This window comes from Physeter macrocephalus, chromosome 9 (genome assembly GCF_002837175.3).
Source record: "Physeter macrocephalus isolate SW-GA chromosome 9, ASM283717v5, whole genome shotgun sequence".
Lineage (NCBI taxonomy): Eukaryota > Metazoa > Chordata > Mammalia > Artiodactyla > Physeteridae > Physeter > Physeter macrocephalus.
The window spans coordinates 55,595,404-55,617,009 of NC_041222.1; the positions used below are offsets into that span (position 1 = coordinate 55,595,404).

At 37.5% G+C, this 21,606-nt stretch overlaps 1 protein-coding gene across 12 annotated transcripts in view; it reads right to left on the reverse strand.

The window, feature by feature from the left end:
- Positions 1–3,051: 3,051 nt before the first annotated feature.
- The window catches only part of MPDZ (multiple PDZ domain crumbs cell polarity complex component), a 174,042-nt gene continuing 155,487 nt past the window's right edge, over positions 3,052–21,606 (reverse strand). For all 12 annotated transcript variants that reach the window (XM_055087209.1, XM_024126749.3, XM_024126754.3 and 9 more), the window contains 13 exons: positions 20,667–20,841; positions 18,255–18,400; positions 17,450–17,533; positions 17,089–17,282; positions 15,250–15,397; positions 12,373–12,459; positions 11,363–11,453; positions 10,447–10,490; positions 9,503–9,625; positions 7,920–8,024; positions 7,252–7,364; positions 6,314–6,437; positions 3,052–4,441 (listed from right to left, as the gene is read on the reverse strand). In XM_055087209.1, the coding sequence (XP_054943184.1) occupies positions 4,295–4,441; positions 6,314–6,437; positions 7,252–7,364; positions 7,920–8,024; positions 9,503–9,625; positions 10,447–10,490; positions 11,363–11,453; positions 12,373–12,459; positions 15,250–15,397; positions 17,089–17,282; positions 17,450–17,533; positions 18,255–18,400; positions 20,667–20,841 (1,581 nt within the window). In that variant the 3' untranslated portion in view covers positions 3,052–4,294. The remainder of the gene's footprint in view (positions 4,442–6,313; positions 6,438–7,251; positions 7,365–7,919; positions 8,025–9,502; positions 9,626–10,446; positions 10,491–11,362; positions 11,454–12,372; positions 12,460–15,249; positions 15,398–17,088; positions 17,283–17,449; positions 17,534–18,254; positions 18,401–20,666; positions 20,842–21,606) is intronic.

Consider the following 21,606-nt stretch of genomic DNA (forward strand, 5'->3'; position numbering starts at 1 on the left):
AAAAGAAAAGAAGAGGAAAAGTAGGTTTTCCAAGGATAATTGTTTATTTCTGAAAATCCACATGTGAGGAGGAGGATGGGGAAAGGAGGGAGAAAAGATCACAAAGAATCAGCAAATGATACAACTTTCTGAAAAACGTCCAGTATTAAATGAATAAGTTAAAGCTCCCTCTTAGAAGCTGCCTAAAGCAGTTTTTTTTGAAACGTCAAGAAACATTTTCAGTGAGAGAATTCTGAGATCATTACCACAGATTTGCCTCTGTCTTGACAGAATTCCCTGGAAGGACCTACAATTGAACTTTCAGTACTTGAATGATAAATAAAATTCCTAGACAAATTATACAATTTTTTCTAATTTACGTAAAATGGAGTACCTGTATTTTGAAGGAAAAAAGAAGCTGCAACGTCAAGTATACAAAAATCATAGTAACCACATTTGCTTTGCCTAGTTTCCACGCTCTGCATTTAGAAATGTTCTTGTCACCAGCATGTTTTTTTCCTCCTGAGGTAACAGAGGCCAATCCCACCTTACAAATAGCTCCCTTTAGGAAAGGTCAAAGTTAAACATTAATTCCTCATAGACAAAGTTGAGGAACATCTTTGCACAAATCAAATGCATTCCAGAATACTTGTCACTGACATGAAACAACACACCAGGGCTGCTGAAAGCAGGTGATGATAGTTTCGACATTCCCACACCTAGACCCAAGAAAGCATACTGATTCTTGTCTCCCTGCAGGCATCTTTTCAACTTCTCCACTCACTGTGATGGAGATCTGAAGACAGGCACTAAATCTCTGGTATTCTCAGATAATAAGCTAGATGACCAGGTCTAAGACAGCTCGGCATGGTATACCTCAGAGCAGGGAAGAGCTTACTTTGCTTCTTCCAATCTATCAAAATCAGCTTTATCAAGATTCTTAAAATGGAAAAAAACCCTCCTTTTTCTTGTCTTTCATGAATTTTAATCTTTTATACTTCCAGTTCCATCACTGTTCTGACGTACGGGCTCTACTGACTTGCCACATCACATTGCTATAAATCAGTAGGTGTTGAAATCAAATACATCATCATCATCACCATCATCATCATTTTGGAAGGGTCGCAAAGAACACCAGAAATGTGCAATATTCGCCAATGTAATATTCGCCAATGTAATTTAATCACAAAAACAAAGTATTCTGAACCTATTATGGGCAAGCCACAATCTTGAGTTGTACATGGTCTTGAGCTGTACATGGTCTTGAGTTGCACATGGAATTAACACTACAACGTTCAAGTCTTCAAACTCTTTGCTCACTTTCTTCCTTCTCCACGGAGAAATCTTACATTTCCAAGAAAGAATAATATAGGAAGCATAAGCCTTTGTCACTCTCTCTAATGGTGATGCATCGATATTCTTTTCCTCTCAATCTTCTCTTCCTTCCTTCCTTCATTCCTTCCCTCTCTTTCTTCACTTCTACATGCTTTGACTTTGTTAATTAGTAGCAGTTCAGGAGGGGAGCTTATCCCCAGTGTTTTACATCCTTAAGTGGCACTCCCACTGCTTCCTGTTTTGCATTCAGTATGAAGGCTGCAGCTAGCTTAACTAAAACAAGGTAAGACCATGAAATTAATCACGACCTATAATTCAATCATTTACATGCTGAACAAAAATGTATAGAGCCTCTCCTACTTGCTAGGCACAGTGATAGTAGCTAAGGATATAAAAACATCCAAGATACTATACTGGTGTGTCCTAGGGCTTTCGTAGCAAAGTTCCACAAACAAGGTGGTTTACAACAACAGAAATTTATTCTCACAGTCTTGGAGGCCAGATATCTGAAATCAAAGGGTCAGCAGGGACAAGTTGTCTCTGAAGACTCCAGAGAAAAAATCTTCCTCATCTCTTCAGCTTCTGGTGGCTCCAGGTACTCTTTTTTGTTTTTTGTTTGTTTGGTCCTCATCTTTACACAGCCTTCTTCTGTCTCTGTGTCTCTACATAGCCTTCTCTTAAGGATTTAGGGCCCACTGTAATCCAGCATGACCTCATTTTAACTGAACTGATTATATCCACAAAGACCCTATTTCCAAATAAGGTCACATTCTGAGGTTCTTAGTAGACATGAATTTGGGGGCAATGCTCTACAGGCTAGTACAGATACCCACCTGGGTGCTCTCACTGGAGTGCCTTCACACATTTACTCAAACTTCAATATGGCTGGTTAACTGGCCTTCCTAGGGTGTGCCACAGAGTGGCCACCATAAAATCTTTGTTGGTTGAAACATAAAAGTGGGTGGCTCAGCTTCCAGCAGCCAACCATGAGAGGATCTTGACATGCCTTCATGACAGAGGGCCATTAATTGGTGACTAAGAGGTTAGATGTGTCACTGGGATAGTAAAATGAGTTTTGTTACATCAAGTACCTCAGTTTACAATAGCTGGTTGGGGAGAATAGCTTCCGAATTGATGCAACATGTAGTTGTGTCATTCATTTCGTATATCTAAGAATCACAGAATTTTTACATTTTAGAACTTGATATAAGCTTTGAGATAAAATCACCTATCATTTTACAGATGAGATAAATCAGAGGGAATGCATATGTTCATTAGCTAATTAGGGGTAGAACTGGCTGAACAAAGGTTCCTCAATTCCTTGCTCAGTGTTCAAATCAGATTTTTCATGTTATTACAAATAATTTTCATTATGACTTTTTCTGTCTGAACATGCTTTAACTCTTGACTACTCTAAAGAACAACTTATAATATTGCATCACTCGTAGCGTTTCAGAAAAGCACATACAGGCACAACACCTCTCTTTTTTTAATGCTGTTTATCTTCCTCTGCTCCATGAGGAGTCTATGCATTTTTAGCATTAGTAAAAATTCTAGGCATAAAAAGCATTGAGCTTTTCATAATGTTGTTGTCCAGAGTTCCTCTAACTGTAAAACTATGGACACCATATGTTCAGTTAGACATGATAAAAGCCAATTTTAAATTGTAAATCTTGAACAGTATAATAAAGCTTTTCCCCAGTAAGAAGAACAAAATAAAAATGCCTGCTTTTTTTTGTGCACCATGAAACTTCTTATTTATTCACTTCAATTCCGCATTTACACAAAAGCACTGTAATAAAATATCTGTACACTACTTTTGTTACAAATATAGATAATATTTAAAGTGACTTTATATATTCTAATGTAGGAGTTTCACGCTCTAAAATGGGAATGAACACATAATTCCTCACCAGTTGTCTCAATAAACAGCTCCATCTGTTTCCCTTAGTCTTAAAGTATTGTATTATAAGATGTTAATATAAGGCAATGAAATGAACTTATGTTAATCCTCTTAATTTTTCTATCAATTTACTAATGGCATACAACCAAAATAATTACTAACGCATTGCTTTTTCTCTGTCATTAAGATTAATACTAATTGAAAACCAACTGCACAGCACACTGACACAGTTTCAGTGCTGCATCCCTTAAAACCAGCACTAACAATTCGGAGAGCCTCCTATGCTCCTGCGTGGTTAGCAAGGCTGCTTTCTAGAGAAACCGCAGTCAATACAGGGCAGCGTCATCATTTTACTTATAGAAATGTGAAAATATTGTATAATAGGTCAAAAATGAAAATCAAGATGTGCAATAAGTGGTTTCTTCACAAACTTAGGAATATTGCTTCCTGTTGTTATTTACCCAATCTTGAAGCCCATTTTAGGAGAAAACTATATATGTGCATATTAGAGCTGGGAGTTACAATATTTTAATAATTTTCAACATTTTTAAATATTGAAAGTATTTTTAAACATTTTCAGTACAATTTTTTTCTTTTCTTTTTTAGTTAGAAGTGGGGAGAGAAGTTGGATTAACAATGCATTTTTATAAAACTTGAGATTTTCTTCCTTACTTTATATTTTCAATTTTCACCTTAATTTCATGAGACCATTTCCCCTTGGTTAGCTTTCAAATGATTTTTTTTTCCTTTCTCTACTAACCAGTTGAGCCCATATTAATTTCTGCCCACATGATTATAAAATGTCAGATATCTTCAGGAAGAAAGACTGGATTTATCTATGCAAAGAGCCCTTCTCTTTGAGTTTCCATCACAAAATGCAAAGAGAAAGGGAAAGTGATGCTAGGTTGTAAGAAAATCATTTCCATATGAGAAAAACAAATTTACATGAGATTTTTTCCTACAGTTTTGAAGAGCCGGATGAACACAGCCCAGGAGGAGTCCACAGGACCAGTTCCACTCTCTTTGCAGCATGGGATGTAAGTGAGAAGTTGAGTTGGCTCAATTCTGGCAGCTAATTCAGGAGAGAACCATCAAAGTGACGGTGCCTTTTGTCCGCTTAAGGATGGCAACGGCTTCTTCATGTGTTACCCCTTCTAGACTCTGCCCGTTGACAGCAATGATCTGATCACCCCTCTTTAGACGCCCATCTTCAGAGGCTGCTCCCTGCAATTATAAAGTGGCTTGTTTACTTCTCAAAAAATGCTGCCTCGCAGTTACACAACAGAAAAAGATCCAAACAAGAATGTGAATTGCTCTGCATGTACACACACATTGCTCTCAGCGCTCCACAGGTGCTCCACAGCCATTAAGCAATGATGAACAGACACAAAGGAAGCCTTTCTCCTAAATGGCTTCAGCACTGAGATTCCAATTTGAGAGAGAATTTAGCAGTCAATAGATTAGTTGGATGGCTTTTTGGCTGTTCAGCACAGCAGTTGGTAGGAACTCAAATTAATAAAGAATATTTGGGAATATGCTTAGTAGAAATGATTTCATAGAATCCAAGATTTTTTATCCTATAAAGAAGACCTACAGAAAGAAAACAAAGGATTAGCAGTTTTACAGGACAAAAGCAGTTTTATAGGACAAGGGCATGAGGGCCACCAAACCCAAAGGTTTGCAGAAGCACAAAAGCCCACATGTATGTTGACAAGGACGGGATAAGGCACAAGTCGTGCTAACTCTAATTCTAATTCTTTCTGTGGCTTTCAAAAGGCGGCTTAAGCTGCTTGATTCTTTACTTCCCAAGGGTGGACAGAGTCTTCATATTCCTTATGGGCCCTAAATGATTAAGACTAAACACAGACACTGCTGTTTGGAAAAGAACCTCATCTTAGGCATAAGTATAGTAGGCAATTATGCAATTAAATATAAGATTAAAAATATGGAAAAGTTAATGAGGAATCCATAATGATGAAATTCTTAAAATATGTTCTAACTAGCACGCCTTAAATAAATTGTTCCGAGGCTGAGAAAAAGGACTGCATGACTCTTCTATTTACTGGCAAATGCTGTTTGTATTTTTGGACATACCAATGGCTTAAAAAAATCTCATAAATTAAGCCTATAGCTAGAGAGATAGCTATAGCTATAGATACAGCACTTTAAATTGGTGAAAAATAATTTTTTTTTCAAAATAATAGAATGAAACCTCCCTAAGTAAGCACTTTAAAGGACTATAATACTAATCTAAAGCCCCTGTACCAAATCTTTTAATGGGTTTAACATAATTTTGTTTCCTCTGTGCTGTAAAATTTTGAGAATCTGAATTTTCTCCTGCAGGAAATTTTGTCGTTCCTGAAAATTATCTTAACAAAAAATTAACAATAATTATATGGGTTTAAATTATTTTAATAGCTTCACCAATGTTGTTAATAACTTTACTTGTATTCTAAATATTCTTACCAAAGAACGGGATGCTATATGATTATAACTATATACCAACAGTTTTCTTTTCTCTATTGAATCCCCTGAATGCAAATAGCTGATCTGTGGTAAGTGATAGAGCTGCTGGATACTCCTTAATATTTTTAGTAGTTATTTTTCTATTCCATTCAATGAAATGCAACTTGCAAAATAAATGCCCTATTAGTTACTCTCCTTATGTATTTTATGCACTTTTCTGTGCCTGTTTTATATTTCACAACAAAAAATGCAAAGAAAATAAATGTCAGGTCTCTTTAGCATACACATATTTAAAATGTCCTATTTGCAAAAGACATTCAATCACATACAACTTGTTTACAAAGGAAAACAATCAGGCCTGACTGTCTAACTAACGTTCATTAATAGTTTTATGTATATTGTCGAGAGTACCCATGGAACTTCAATTTGAGCCCATTTTCCTTTAAACATAACTAAACCTCAAATTGGACAAAAATATCTCATGACCTATTCCTGTAGGGATTTCCAAAAGAAAATAATCAATTGTTAATCATTGGGCGTTACCTCAAGCCATAAACTAATAAGCCCACTGCTGACCACTATTAACGTATGCTTAGAGGGGAAGAGGGTGGTTAAAATTTGCAAGCTTACCTTCGCAAACACTGTTTTAACATAAATGGGTAAGTCTCCGTGAGGGCTGCCATATCCTCCTACTATACTGAAGCCCAAGCCATCTGGTCCTCGGTCTAGCGTAATAGACTTACACTGAGGAGGTCTGCAGTAAAGGGGAGAAAAAATGAGTCTTTAGACTTTAAAAAATATATATATATAGCATATATATATGTATCTCCATGAATCTGTAAGTTACGGGTTAGCTGACATCCACCTAAAGCTAGTATAACTCTCTGTGTTACCAACAGTGAGTACATCACGGGTATTTGGGGATGCTTAAATTGTCAGTGTGTGCTGTGCTATGTATCTTAAATTTACATAATCTAATGAAATACTACTTAACACCCTATTCTATTACTCATGTATACTACCCTTAACCTAACATATTCATGGCAAGCTCTCATTGTATAAAGCAGCTCCTTCCTTTTCCAGTTTATTTAAAGTGAGAGGCTAAACTGCCAAAGACTATGATGGCATAAGTCATAAACATCAGTATTCGCAAGCTCAGAGACAAAAATAGATGATAACAAATATAAAAGCTGCATCAAATTATGTAAAAATTCCAACATGCTCCTCTCTTCCCTTCTCTCTATATTCTAATTCCTGGGTACTCAACTTTTGGGTAACTGAATTTTTTTTTTTAATCACAAGTATGATTCATTAAATGATTAGGCAATGTTGGAATTTTTTAAAGGACAGATTGACCCCCAAGACTAAAATGTTCCCTCAAAACACTCAGAGATGAAAATGTGGAAAGAGCAGTAGCATGCAGGCATATCTGCTTATCTGTCTATCTACCTACCATTCCATAATCAAAGAGTTTAGAAACACTTGGTTTTCATATTTTACACCTCATCTTCCATCATTTCACCTTATGTGGGTAACAGGGACATACAAACCATAGTATATGAGCTCACCCTAAATCATCGTGAAATATACTGCTTGACGTCAGCCCAGTGAAAGAAAGACTAGAACTGGCAGGCTCCTGCTGATGACCTGTGACCACACTCACATCTCCTCCAGCAACCACCTGTACACAGGAGAAATATAAAGAGAAAAAACATGCTCATGTGGCTAGGAAGACATCGTAATTTTTCTTCAAAAAGAGCACTGGGAATAAAATGTGTATTTTATCATCCACTTAATCATTTCTGTTATCATAAATTCAGGAATTTCATAAGGTCCAGAGGCCTCTTCAACTGACACTAAGAATATTCTACTAATTCAATTCTACCAAGTTCTTTGATGCTTTTCAAACACGGTTTCACATGCAATTGTTTTCTAAAGATCTTTAGAATGTAAGTCACTCAATCACACCACTTAAAATTTCAGCAATTAATCATTTCCTGCCAAGACCATGAATTTTCCCCCTAAGATATAAAGTATGAAATGATAAATGCATCAGGATAAAATGTGACAGAATGTGTTTCCTATGTACTTTCTTGGAATTCTCAATGTAATCATTTATGTTCAAGGGAAATAGTAAATACAATAATAGGAGATTTAATCATTTTATAGCTTTAACATTAAAGCTCATGTGTCCTCAAGCTACCCATATTCAGAAGAGTTGGGATAAAAATCTTACCTGCATTTCAATGGAGCCAGAGGCATTTTTCAGAAAGTTAACTGCCTGGGTGTGAGTCATCCCCTCAGTGGATGTGCCACAGATAGTGACGATCCTATCCCCAACCTGCGAGGGAGAGAAATAGCCATCTGCTACAACAGCCATGGAGAGTGGGATGATTTCCTTCCCTACCTTCCATACCACATATATACTACTAATCAGCAATAGAAATGGAACCAAGGAAATGTCCAATTCCAAGCAGCAGCAACCACAAAGAGAAGCTGCAAGTAATGGCTGAGTTCTATCATCTTTGGTGCAATGGGCAGGGAATCACGCTTCCCTTTTCTTTGTTTCTCCTGGGTAAGACATTACTTCCTATTAAAAGAATACCATATCTGCTATTATTTGGGAACCAGAATTTCTCTGGATATTATTATTATACACATTAGCTGTGACTCTTAAGTCAAGGGTTGGCAAACTACGGCTGACCGGCCAAGACTGGCCCACTGTTTATTTTGGTTAATAAAATCTGGTTGGAGGACAGACATGATTATTTGGCTGCTTTCACAAGGCAGAGTTGAATAGCTGCAACAGGGACACACATGTATGTCCTGCAAAGCCTAAAATATTCATCTCGTCATTTACAGAAAAGTTTTCTGACCCCTGTGTTATGCGTACAATCTGTTTTTAAGTGCCAGTCATAAATTTACATAGCAAAGGGAAATAGAACCATTACCGATTTAGACAGTATTTAAATAGTGATTATGGTTTGAGACCACTTTTAAGGCATGAGGCCATATAGATTTTACTTTATAGAGACTGAGTTACTTTAATGGAATATTCACATGATTTCAGAACTGGGCAGTTAGTATAAATTCTATCATAGTGCTCTATATATGCAAAATCCCTCAATTTTGAAGCAAGCTTTGTATAGTTTCACATTATAAGTCACGTTTACACTAAACTTTTGCAAAACTGATAAACAAATGCAACATAAATGACAATTTTCAATTTAATAAAGTTAAATCAGCATTTAAACCAAAAGAAAAAATTTCACTTCATTCTGGCAAGGCAATTTTTTTTTTTTTTTTTTTTTGGTGGTACGCAGGCCTCTCATTGCTGTGGCCTCTCCCGTTGCGGAGCACAGGCTCCGGACGCGCAGGCCCAGCAGCCATGGCTCACGGGCCCAGCCGCTCCGCGGCATGTGGGATCCTCCCGGACCGGGGCACGAACCAGTGTCCCCTGCATCGGCAGGCGGACTCTCAACCACTGCGCCACCAGGGAAGCCCCTGGCAATACTTTCTGAGACTACCTTCTGTTTTATTTTAACTTCTTCCACAGGGTTTCAAACAGGTAAAAAATATTAAGAAATAACTGTAAATCATCGCATTTCATTTACTTGAAAATCTGCATACAACAACAAATTCTCCTCTCTTTTAACTTTCTTCATCTTTTACCCAAAGGAAGCCCTGATATGGCTGGATAAGCGGATTTAAAAGTTGACAGACATCTCAAACTGCCTGCAACAGTTGGCCAGAGTCAAAGGGTTTATAAAACCTTTTGACAGATTTGCTAGGGCTACCATGGCTATTAGTAAAACTTACTCTGAGTTTCTGGGTCTGAGCTGCAACTCCATTCGGGTGCATCATTGCAATAAATATAGGAACATCACCAAGCGGGCTGCCCACTCCTCCAGCAATGCTGATCCCCAGTGAGTCAGTGGGTCCCTGCCATTGGACAGACAGAGTATTTTGGTCAAACTGATATCTTTAATTGGCTTTTGGTCTCTTTAGCACAATATCCTGTAGTTAACTTTGATCTTCTAGATGTGAGGGTGGAAAATGATGCCCAAGAAAAATTGTATTACTTTATTTGATACAGGTCCTTAACGTGATTTAGAAAAATAAGCATCTGTTCAGGAGGTAAAAGAAATCAAAACTAAATGAAAATCATGCTACAGGGAATGAGGAAAATCAAGGAAGCTGATGAAGTGAAAAGGAATCAGAGAGACCCGTGTTCAAAGCCAGAAACCCACACTTACAAACGCTGGGATCTGGAACAAGTCCACTGCTTTCAATGTATCCCTAGATCTTCACGGACAAAAGGGAGATTACCGTGCCTCTCACAAAGGGCTGCAGTGACTATTAAATGAAATGACGATGGTATGAAGTGTCTACAAGTGTGCTCAGCGCTTAAATCTGCTTTTATTTTCTCTGTTGTGAGTGGCTATCAGAGGAATCTGTTTCAGGAGAATGGGAAATCTCTGTTAAAGGCAAAGGCTAATTTATCCTAATATGAGAAGTGAGAGAGACACAGCATTATTTTGCATGGGGCTGGGTTGATACCATTTGTGGCAATAAAGAGTATACTAAAAATGATTTTTCAAACAAGGAAATTCAGCAAAGACTGCATTGGGCTATTTCTACTGCATATAATACATATTTTATCAGATGGTACCATAAAATAGTAAGGCAGCTAACAGGAAAATACATATGCAGATGCCTTTGGAGTCAACAGAGTTTATATTGCTTCCTCTCTCCCAAGTTACCTTTTTAATTTCAACTGCTCTTAATCCCTGTATTTCAGATGCCACTGTAAATGGGAAAAAGATAAAATATGGTTATTAGTGCATTTTTAATGTTAGTTTAAATTTTAGTTGATGTCTACAGCTAGATAGGACTAAGTGAGGTACCCTAATTTTTCTGGAAAGGGGGTTTCAAATTACTAGCACACATGATTAAATCTGTCTTACAGAGGGACTTCCCAGTTGGAAAAATGCACACACCATCCTATTTCTTCCCTCTTATTTCAAGCATTGTTTATACAACTCCATAATCCACTTTGAATGAGTTAAGGACAGGATGTGCTTTGGATAGAAAGACATGTGCACAGCTGAGAGAAATAAAGTCATGGAAGCATTAAAAAGAATCCATGGACTTAAGTGCCTAAATTTCTAGAATATTAGTTACATTGCAAACAGAGACTGACATGTGGTTAGTTTCTTCCATTTGAACAACTTTCAACCAGTGCTCCAAGCCAAAAAACCCTCTGCATCATGATTTCATGTAATTAAAACACAGGAGGATCATATTAATTTTATCAATCAAATTTCTTGCAATATTCATGGAGAAAGAAAGCTTCACTTAATGGGATCTTCTGATATATTGGTGTTACATTAAACAGAAAAAGGGAATAAAAATCAAATACAACAATCTGCTTCACAAGAAAAAAATTGCAGGATCCTGATTCTAATGTTTAGTATACGTCGTAGGGAAAACATCAAATGGGAAATGCCGCTATAGGCATTGCTTCATGCTCTTCTGAATTTTTGCACCTATACTAGGGTTTGGGATGATTTAGAGGAAAGAGAGCTTCAGAGGTAAAGTAAAACAGGGGAAAAAATCACTGTTGATGGCCAAAATTCAAACCACTAAATCACGCTTAAAATTTCAATCCAATCTTACATGCATTCTTCTTTGAGCTGCTTTCCAGTGACTCAGATGTACTGGATCCCGAAAGTGGAAAAGTGAATGATGACAGGCTCCCTTCACTCATCTACAAATACATAACAGTTGTTTTAGAAAGTTTGGGAAGTAGTAATACCCGCTAAATACCACTTATTTCAGAATTCTTTTAATGGACTTAGAAATACTTGTTAAGCAACAGTGGCATTTGGTAATTTGAAGGGCAATTAATATGGAGAGTTTCCACTGAGTTTTCTCTTTTGTTTCTTTTTAAGGAAGAATTTGTCCAATGACATAAATAAATTAAAGGTAAAAGAATGGATGCAACTGATTCCAACTTTCCTAAAATTTTAGTGGATTTTCATAATCTCACCCAAGCTAATCTTCTCTAAATTTAAACAAATGCTGTACATAGATGGGGACTTCAACAATGCAGAATTAGGGCCAGTCGACAGGAAACGAATGGTAATCATTCAGGGGTGACTAAGAGGTCCTTAAGGACAGGCTGATAAAAATGGGCTTCTGTCATCAGAAGGCAAGACAGAAGAGGTGCTTACCAAGAGACTCCAGCTATCTCACACCATATTTTTATACGCGGTAAAGAGCTTCTACAGTTCACCTACACGGGATTTTTGCAGTTCAATACTGATTGATAAATGTTTGTTATAAAATACTTTAAACATATATTGTCTTTATAGGCTTTATATGTATATATTAATCGGTTCACTTTTGAGATTATGGAAAACGAATCATGTCAGAAAAGAAGAATGGTTGGAATTAAGTTCCTTAGAATGACTCACAAACCACTCAAGAGCTCCATCCACCTTGCTTGCCCGTCCACTCCCATCTCTCATTCTTCCCTATCACAAACTGCACCTCAGCCGCTCTGCCAAGCTGCCAGGGGGCCAGGCCTGTGTACATGACCCTGGACAGACTCATGGTCAGGGCCATCTTTGAGTTCCTTTTGGCCTATGGACTGCATTGCCCTGAAGAATCCCACAGCTACCCACCTGGCTGCTTTGAGAAGGTCTCCTCTCCGAATGGAATGGGCCAGCTTTGACTCTTCCGACTTCCAAGGTTACTGTGCCTAGGGAACACTAGTGGGGGGGGGGGGGCGTTGTTTGATGAAATGTTTAAATAAAATGCTACAGTCAGCTTTAGGATTACACTTTACTCTTCAAGACTGGGTTTTTGAAAGGCATTTTCCTTTTGGAATTTTCACGGGCTGGATACCTCCAATCCTTTGTGGAAAAAGGCTTTTCTAAAACATTAAAACTAGTAAAAAAAATTATAACAACAAGCAGCAGCAGCAACACCCAGTGTCTGTCTTACTGCCTCATGATTTACATGAAGAGCATGTCTGTCAAGGCAAAGAGAAATGGAGAATCAAGCAATTATCTCACGAAACACACTAATTTAGATAGGCCAAAAGAAATAAGTAACTCAGATCTTAAAAAACAAAACAAGGGCTTCCCTGGTGGCACAGTGGTTGAGAGTCCGCCTGCCGATGCAGGGGACACAGGTTCGTGCCCAGGTCCGGGAAGATCCCACGTGCCGCGGAGCGGCTGGGCCTGTGAGCCATGGCCGCTAGGCCTGCACGTCCGGAGCCTGTGCTCCACAACGGGAGAGGCCACAACAGTGAGGCCTGCGTACCGCAAAAAAAAAAAACCAAAAACCAAAAAACACAAAAACAGTAAAATAACCACTACTGCAACAATTCGTTTTGCCCTCAATAGCAGAGGTACTCAGATAATTGGGTAAGCTCTCTACTGCCTCACTGTACCTGAACAGATATATTATAATATACAATACTTAAACAAGCCATATTGCTGTAAACACAAAATGAGAATTGAAGACAATTTCCCTGTGGTCCTTTACGAATAAATCATAGGCATGCAAGAAATGCTATACAGTCTAATGTGAAAGTAGCACAATGAGGTGTTTGAGAACTCAGGCTTTTGGAGTCAGATACACTGGTTTAAATCCAGACTAAGTGATTTACTAGCTGTGTGAACTTAGCAGATGTCTACCTTGATAAGTCTTTTACTCTGCATTTTAAAAACAGAGACCATTATAGGTTGTTGTGATAAAATAATCCATGCACAATTCTTATCAAAGTGTCGAGCACAAAGCAGTTATCATCAATTGTGTTGCTTCCTGTTTTCTATTATTACAAACAACACTGCAATGAACCTTATGTACATGAAGTATTTTGTGTATTGAGGATTCTGCAAGATGTTTAAATGAAGAAATAACAAGTCAAAACAACAACAAGCAGCAGCTGGAGGTACAAATAGCAAAGCTATATAAATATTTAAGGCTCTCATTACATACTGCCAAACTGGGTTTTTAAATGGTGATTTAACTGGTTCTAAAATTATTTCGGTTATTTTATGGATGTCTCCTTCTCTATCTTTGAGAGGTATCCATCTTACAGAGTTAACTATCATTGTTAATTTATCTCCTAAAGGAAGCTACTTCTCCTTAAAGAATTCTAATTATTTTTTGAAAATTAATAACTCTAAGAAGAAATGATAGACTTTAAGTGTGCTTTATTAATAACTAAATTTATATGTATATACCAGATCCTATGCAAACCACAGAGGTTTATAACAAGATGCTCACTTGAAAATCACTCCATGAAGCTAAGCTTAGCCACTGAAGAGGCTCCCACTAGTATCTGAGATCTCTGACATTTCTCCTGCTGTCAGACACTGTCATGAAGTTATGTGCTCATGTTACTGAACATGTGCCACATGACATGGATACTGAGGGTGATCGATTTTTAATCAACACTGAACTACACTTCAGGTCATAAAAACACATGTTAGGTAAAGGAAAACAATGAGATAAACACTGCTTTATTTACTTGTAGGAGCACAATTCCCCTCTGGAAACTGGAATATTCCCTGATAGGAAATATGTCTAAACTTCCACGAGTTGTATTTTTAAGTGACTATTCTATATTTTACATTTTTAAAATGAGACTGGCTCTGCCTTTCCAATCAGAAAGTGATTCTTCATGGAGAGTTTACTCCATGGAGGAAAGAGATTTCACAATGTAAAATGTACTTAAGACTAGCAATGACACCTTGGGATGGAGGCATTATAATTATTGAAATAACAACAATAATAACTGTTGAAGGTACTGCCCGGTAAATCTGCATTACACTGTCTTCATTTCATAAGGATGACCCATCCAACTATGATTTTAAATGTCAAACTTTAAATAGTTCAATAGTTTTGAATCAGAATAAGATGTGAACCAAACATTCTCTTCTCTCATTCAAAAAGGATAAAATCTTTCTTCCACATTCTTCATCTCTGGAGAAATATAAAGATGTCCAATTTAGTGCACCCAGTAAGGGGTTAAGGAAGGGGCTGGGACAGGGCAGTCCAGAAAGCATGACTTCCAGAGGTGCCCTTCTTGCCTCCTATGATCTTCCGTCTTTCTGCTGAGTCCCTTTTCAAAGAACACTCGTGCCAGGGAGGAGATTCTTCCCTTAGGCCAGAGGTCATAAGAATAAATCCAAATATAAATATGGGGGGGCAGGGGAGAACTGAGGTTAAGACTTTTTTTCTCCTTTGTGGACTGAAAATGTGTTTTTCTTTCAAGAAAAGAACCACGCAAGAATCACTTTGTGATAAAAGATTTACTAAGAACACAGATACTCAGTTCATAATCCTTACTACTGCTAAATAAATATATAATAATATAATAAACAGCTGATTGTAAGTTTGTTAGAGATTTATTACTGAAATATGGTGTCTAATGTATAAATATGTCTTATTTGAGAGAACATATTAAATAAATACTTGTTTGAATGTGGCCACTCCTCCTTCTCTTACACTATTACACATGACCATTTGTGGCACTGGATTTCTACCTTTAGCAGAGCTGCGACGGCTTCCTGGGTGGCGTGACGGACGTCTTCTCCATTCACCATTAGTATCTGGTCTCCCTGCATCAGTCTTCCGTCAGCATCTGCAATTCCTCCTTTCACAATGTCAGACACAAATACTCCAGTATCATTTCTGCAAACGTAAAATTTTGAATGTCAGCATTATTATTTTTTCCCAACTGTAATGCAATGCTTATTTAATGAAAGGCTAACATCTTACAACTGGAAATTTTACTTCTATTTTTATGACTTTAAACGTTTTATTGTTTTCAGCAACACTGGTGCAACTATGAGAATTATTTTTTGTAATAAATAGTATCTTATGTCTTTATAATATTTCATAGATTGAACATATCTTTCATAAGCATATTTATTCAACAGTTCTACATTGTGAGTAGAAGTGGCTATTATACTCATTTTATGAGTCACAATTACTAAATGGCAAAAACAGGACTTAAGAGTCAGTCACTGGGAGCTAAATCTATTGTTCTTTCTACACCATAATGAAGCCTTGAATGGATATCGACCTGTGCCTACATAAATATGTTGCTATTATCACCAATGTCGATAACGTTACTGAAAATAAATAACGGATATATGTATCTCAAACTAAAACCATTTGTTACCCAAAATTAAGTACCATTGCTGTGATGTCTCTTCTTTTAAATCATTACAGGTCTAACTTTCATACAAGATAGGTTTATGCAAAATGAACAAATATTCAACTTATTTCAATCTTCCTTTCATAAAAGTATAAATAACTCAAGGACTTCTTGTTGAGATACAAAGATAACTCTTAGTAGAAACATTTAGTAAAAGTTGAATTGTATCACTTGTTCTTGCCGAGGTCATGACCTCAAACAAGCCCTTTCACCATCTGATACTCTGCTTTCCCACCTTAAGAATAAAGGTGTTGGAACTTACTGGATTATATATTTTTAATATTAACTATATATACATATGTAAATAAATGAGGTACGTAATTTATGTATAGTCACCAATCTACCCCCCTGGTCTCTTAATTTACACTTTCTATCCCCTTCTGATGGTGTGCTCTTGTTCATGATGATCCTTCTCCCTAGAATATCCTCGCCCACTTTTATCAGACCAACTCTCACCTCTCATTTTTGGCTTCATCTCTGGCACCTCTTTATAAAGGGGTTTTCCTAATCTACTTCCCTTAAATAAGGTCATGCAGTCAGTCCCTTTCTCCTTTGCTTCCATGGATCCCCCACGATGCGTTTCTGTCTCTCATCAACAGACTCCTTTTTTGCAAGAATATATTTAATGCTTATTTACCAAACTGAGATTTTGGATCCATGGATCCAGGATCCATGTCTTATTTAACTCTGTTCTCCAGAACCTAATGTATCTCCTGGCACCCAGCAGGTACTCAAAAATACCAAATGGCTTTTTGTCTAGTACCTTCAAAATACCCCAAAACACTGACTAAAACATTTCAACAGGGCTTCCCTGGTGGCACAGTGGTTGAGAGTTCGCCTGCCGATGCAGGGGACACAGGTTCGTGCCCCGGTCCGGGAAGATCCCACATGCCGCGGAGCGGCTGGGCCCGTGAGCCATGGACGCTGAGCCTGCGCTCCGCAACGGGAGAGGCCACAACAGTGAGAGGCCTGAGTACCGAAAAAAAAAAAAAAAAAAAAGTCAACACCAATGTCTTCTGCTGTTCCACTACTGCATGGGCTGAAATAGCTACCTACAGAACACTAGCAGCTGAGAAAGATTCTACTACTGCTAGTACTCTTTCAAGGAATTTAAATTCAATCATTTCCAAGAGGTCATTGCATTTGCCCTGATCAGTCATACCTTTTACCAACAATACTCAACCCCAAGCCTTTGCCCGGCTTCTTCTGCAGCTCGATGGTGAGGGTGTCGTACACATCCTCCTCTTTGTACGGGGCCTCATCTCTGTAGAGCGTCAGGCGCACCCTTTGTGGTGTTTGTCTCAGCACATTTATTGCTTCATCATGTGTGGCCTTTCTCAAGTCAATTCCATTCACCTGTACAGAAATGGGACACAGAGGGTGAGGAGAAGGGAGAGAGGGGGAGGGAAGGAGGGGGGAGGGAAAGGGAAGGAGGGAGGGAAAAAGAAATAAGCAAAGACCATCCTCCCCAGAGTAGCCTTTTCTTTGTTAGTTGTAAAGGTCAAATGCACAGCATTCTGTACCTCTAAAATCTGATCTCCAGCCCAGAGTCTTCCGTCTTTACATGCTGCTCCTTCTTCGTAAACTTCATGGATAATAATGGCACCCTAAGGGCACAAACAGAACACACCCATGCTTTATACCATTCTCCCTAGGGAGGGTGAGCAGAAATTGAGTCAAAGCACACTTCACTTTTAGAGTAGTGATAAGGGTTATACACTCACTGCATCCCTATGTGAGTCACATATCAAAATTGAAAGAAAAGCATAAGACAATTTTTGCTAACAGGCTCAAAGCAGCTTATATTTCTTTCACATGATAGGGAAGTTTAAAGAAAAACATTATAAAATATATAAATCACCCACACATGCATATATAATAGATATACATCACCTCATCACCTTTCCTATCCACAAATGGAATGAATGGATTTTAGAAGCATTTTTGATGTTTAGAAATTTTTATCTATAAATTATCCAAATTTTCAGATTTTTCTCAACATGGGTCTAACCCAAGAGTATCCAGTCAGTAAAAAGAAAATTAAAATATGGCAAGAACTAATAAACTAACAGAAATATTCTGAATCTAAAGGCCGCAATCACAAGTATAAAGAAATATTATTAAGTCAGTGTTGGCTTACTCAAAATAAAAATCCCAGTACGCAGCTGAGTATCTGCCCTATAAATTAAAATAACAATGAATGATACATTTTTCTAAGCCTTTGTATTTCCTTTCATACAACTGATGCAAATCTCCCTGACAATGATCTCTCAGGGCTCTCTGAAGAGGCTGCCTGTGTATTTGGAACATCTCTGGCTGTGTCCTCACCAGGAGTGTGTCCGACCCCCCAACGATGCTCAGGCCCAGCCCTGTCCGCCCTTTGGAAATCTCAATTGTTGTTTCACAGCCTGGGATGATGGGGCAGGTTGCAGGATCAGAAGCAAAGATTGCTGGTGTTGATGACCTGCTTGTACCTAAAAATAAGTTAAAAGTGAAATGAAATACAAACAAAAATTGATTAGAAGGCATATACATCAAACTCACCACACTGGGTGCCTTTGGGGGATGCAGCAGAAACATGGGCCCAAGTTGGGGACAAAGAAGACTATAATTCCACCTTAATCTTTTAGTTATATTTAAAACTATCCAACAAATGATTAAATCGTCATTGTTAATTTAGGGTGGTGGGTACAAAATTACCTGTTATATTATTTTATGCAGTATTCTGTATTTTTTTTAATTACTGGAGGTAACGGGTAAAAGGAATGAGAACAGAGAGTTGAACTGAACCTCTAGTTCCACTTTGATATTCTACGTTTCATGGGACCCAAACAAACTTCTTATGAAATTATGATTTGTAAAACTCAGAACTGAGACATGTGGTGGAGACTTAACTCACATTCAGTCAGGGAAGACGACAAAACACAAAGGACATCAGTAACTCTGGTCATGGTGCCTGCCATTCAGGGCTTTTTAGATTTTTGATTTGGTTTGCCTTTTCATCCTATCTTAAGAGCATCTCTACTTATGTAATCAAATCTGAGCATACAAGCAACTGGATTTAATATCTGAGTTTATAAGACATCAAGCGAGACCCACTTGCAGTTTCTTTCCTTGTGTCTTGATGTTTTATGAACACGGATATTAAATCCTGGTGCATAAATGCTCAGAATTAAATAAATAAGATTAGATTATGAAAAGATGAGAATATAATTTTACACTTTGTTTTATGAGAGTCTTCACATCATATGTTTTGTGATATACCAAAAAGCATAGAGCAAATGTCATATTTTGGGAAAGCTGGGATACTTGATAGATTAGCTTTAGAAAAAATGCTCTCTTTCGAGGAATCAGAGGCAGACTATTTTCTTGCTCCTGAAATGGTAAGAACAGGTGTAACATATTTTCTTTTATGTTATGTTTCTATTTAGCATTTTATATTTTTACAGATAATGCTATTTAGGGATTACTTAAAAATGAAAAAAGAAAAAATTTCCATTTTTTTAAACATTTTAGTGAATTAGTCTTTCTAAATAAAGGATTGCTTTCATCAGATATTTATTACTTTACTACTTTTTAGACAAACGGTCCAACTGTATAGCACAGGGAACTACATTCAATGTACTGGGATAAACCATAATGGAAACAAATATAAAAAATATATATGTATGTGTGTGTGTGTGTGTGTGTGTGTGTGTGTGTGCGTGTGTGTGTGTGTGTGTGTGTGTGTGTGTGTGTGTGTGTGTATGTGTGTATATATATATATTTTATATATATATATATATATATATATATATATATATATAGCTGAGTCAGCAGAAATTAACACAATACTGTAAATCAACTATACTTCAATTAAAAAAAGACTTTTTAACCAACTATATTACAAATGTTTTAAACTGCTGTTTCCTTAAAAACCTGTTCAAAAGAACTGAATGTTTCAGTCTGGAGGCCAAAAGAGATTTTTTTCCCCAGTTGCAGAAAAAAGCAATGTTTTTAAGTACTTTTATTTTCAATGCCGCAAAGCTTGAAATTTATTCTTTTATTAAACGCCAGTGTAATTTTTCTCCAAAAAGTAACTCAAAGGAATAATTTGCCTCAATGTACTAGACTGGCATTTTAATGATACACGGAAGTTTCATTCCATGCTCTACATACAACTGTTTCATCTACTTTGACAGTATCTACTCTTTACACTCCAAGGATACAACTCATATCAACTACATATATGTGCATTTTTAAGAGTCTGATGTAGTGCCAGGCAATGTTGATTTCACACCAGTGAAGTGGTATCACTGTATCCCTTTTAAAATGAGAATACTGAGGCTTTGGGAAGTTAAATTACTTGTTCAGTAGTATAAAAAAAGGAATGTACAAAATGGTGTATCTAATGTATTAGTAAGATACCTGGAATCACAGATATCCTTAGCAAAAGATCCTTGGAGAGCAAAGAATACCATTCCCTTGTCTCAGAGATGAGCAAGCTGAGGCTTAGAGTGGCTGGATGGGTTTCCCAAGGCTCTATGGATGGTTAACGTACAGCAGGCAGATCCCCTGCCTCATGGTCCAGGGCTCTTGCTTCAGAAGCCCCTCTCTTTATACCAGCCTTTCACCAACAGGCTCCCTGACTACAGCCTCTCAAGCAGTGGGCTACATACAGGCAGGTGGCTCCCAAATAGGGACCCGATACTGAGTCTGAATGAGTCATACGTGCAGGACTAGCAGGAGACCAGCCCTTACTTCGGATGGGCTCTGGTTCCGGGGAGCCAGACGGTGGGACCATCAGAGACTGGGGGCTGCTCTTTTTTTCTCCATTGGCTGTACCAGCTGCTGAAGCAACAGCCTGCGAATCTGGATTCTCAGCACGAATGGTCAGTTTCACTGTTGTCTTCGCTGTCTTCAAAAGGCTAATAAACTGGCAGCGTGTTGGTTTAGAGGGGAAATAAAATTTACAGGCAAATTAGTAGACTTATACTTCCACTATTATAGCTGGAATCTAGAACCATCTATGGTTGAGAAAAGAGTCAGAGGCAAATTCTTTCCCTGTCAGGACTTGAGTGGTCAAGAAAGAATGGTTGCAGTTCCTTTTTAGTTTCTCCAATTCCCTGATATTGATTAAGGCTACAGTAAATTTCTACCATAAGTCTAGTTCTGACCATATTCTTCATTATATAAGTAACAGGCTTTCAACGTTTTACATTTCTAATTAATACTGCCCAGTTCTCTGGATTCTTACAACCTTTGAAGACATATGGGGTGCTTTACCCACTTCTGATTCTACAGAGAATGTGAAGCAGCTTACACAAACATTTTTAATAATATGGAAACACTTAGGTTAAAAGCAAGATAAGGAACACTATGCAACAGAACAATCAAGCCAAATAGAAAGTTAGAACATACGCGTATGAGTTAAAGGATCAAACCCATACAATTATTAAAACTGAATTTAAAAATGGTTTAACCATCTTGCTGGCCAATGTGGAAATGGAAACACTGACATTCCAAATCTCAAGAAAAATAGGGTTTTTTTCCTAGCACTTCATGGCCTCAAGTGAGACGCTTAGTAAGTACGGTATTAACATCACTTTTGAGGAGGAAGAAACTCAGGCGCAAATAACTGTTTAACCCCAATAAAAGTTATATGTTTTTTTTTGTTTGTTTGTTTGTTTTGTTTTGTTTT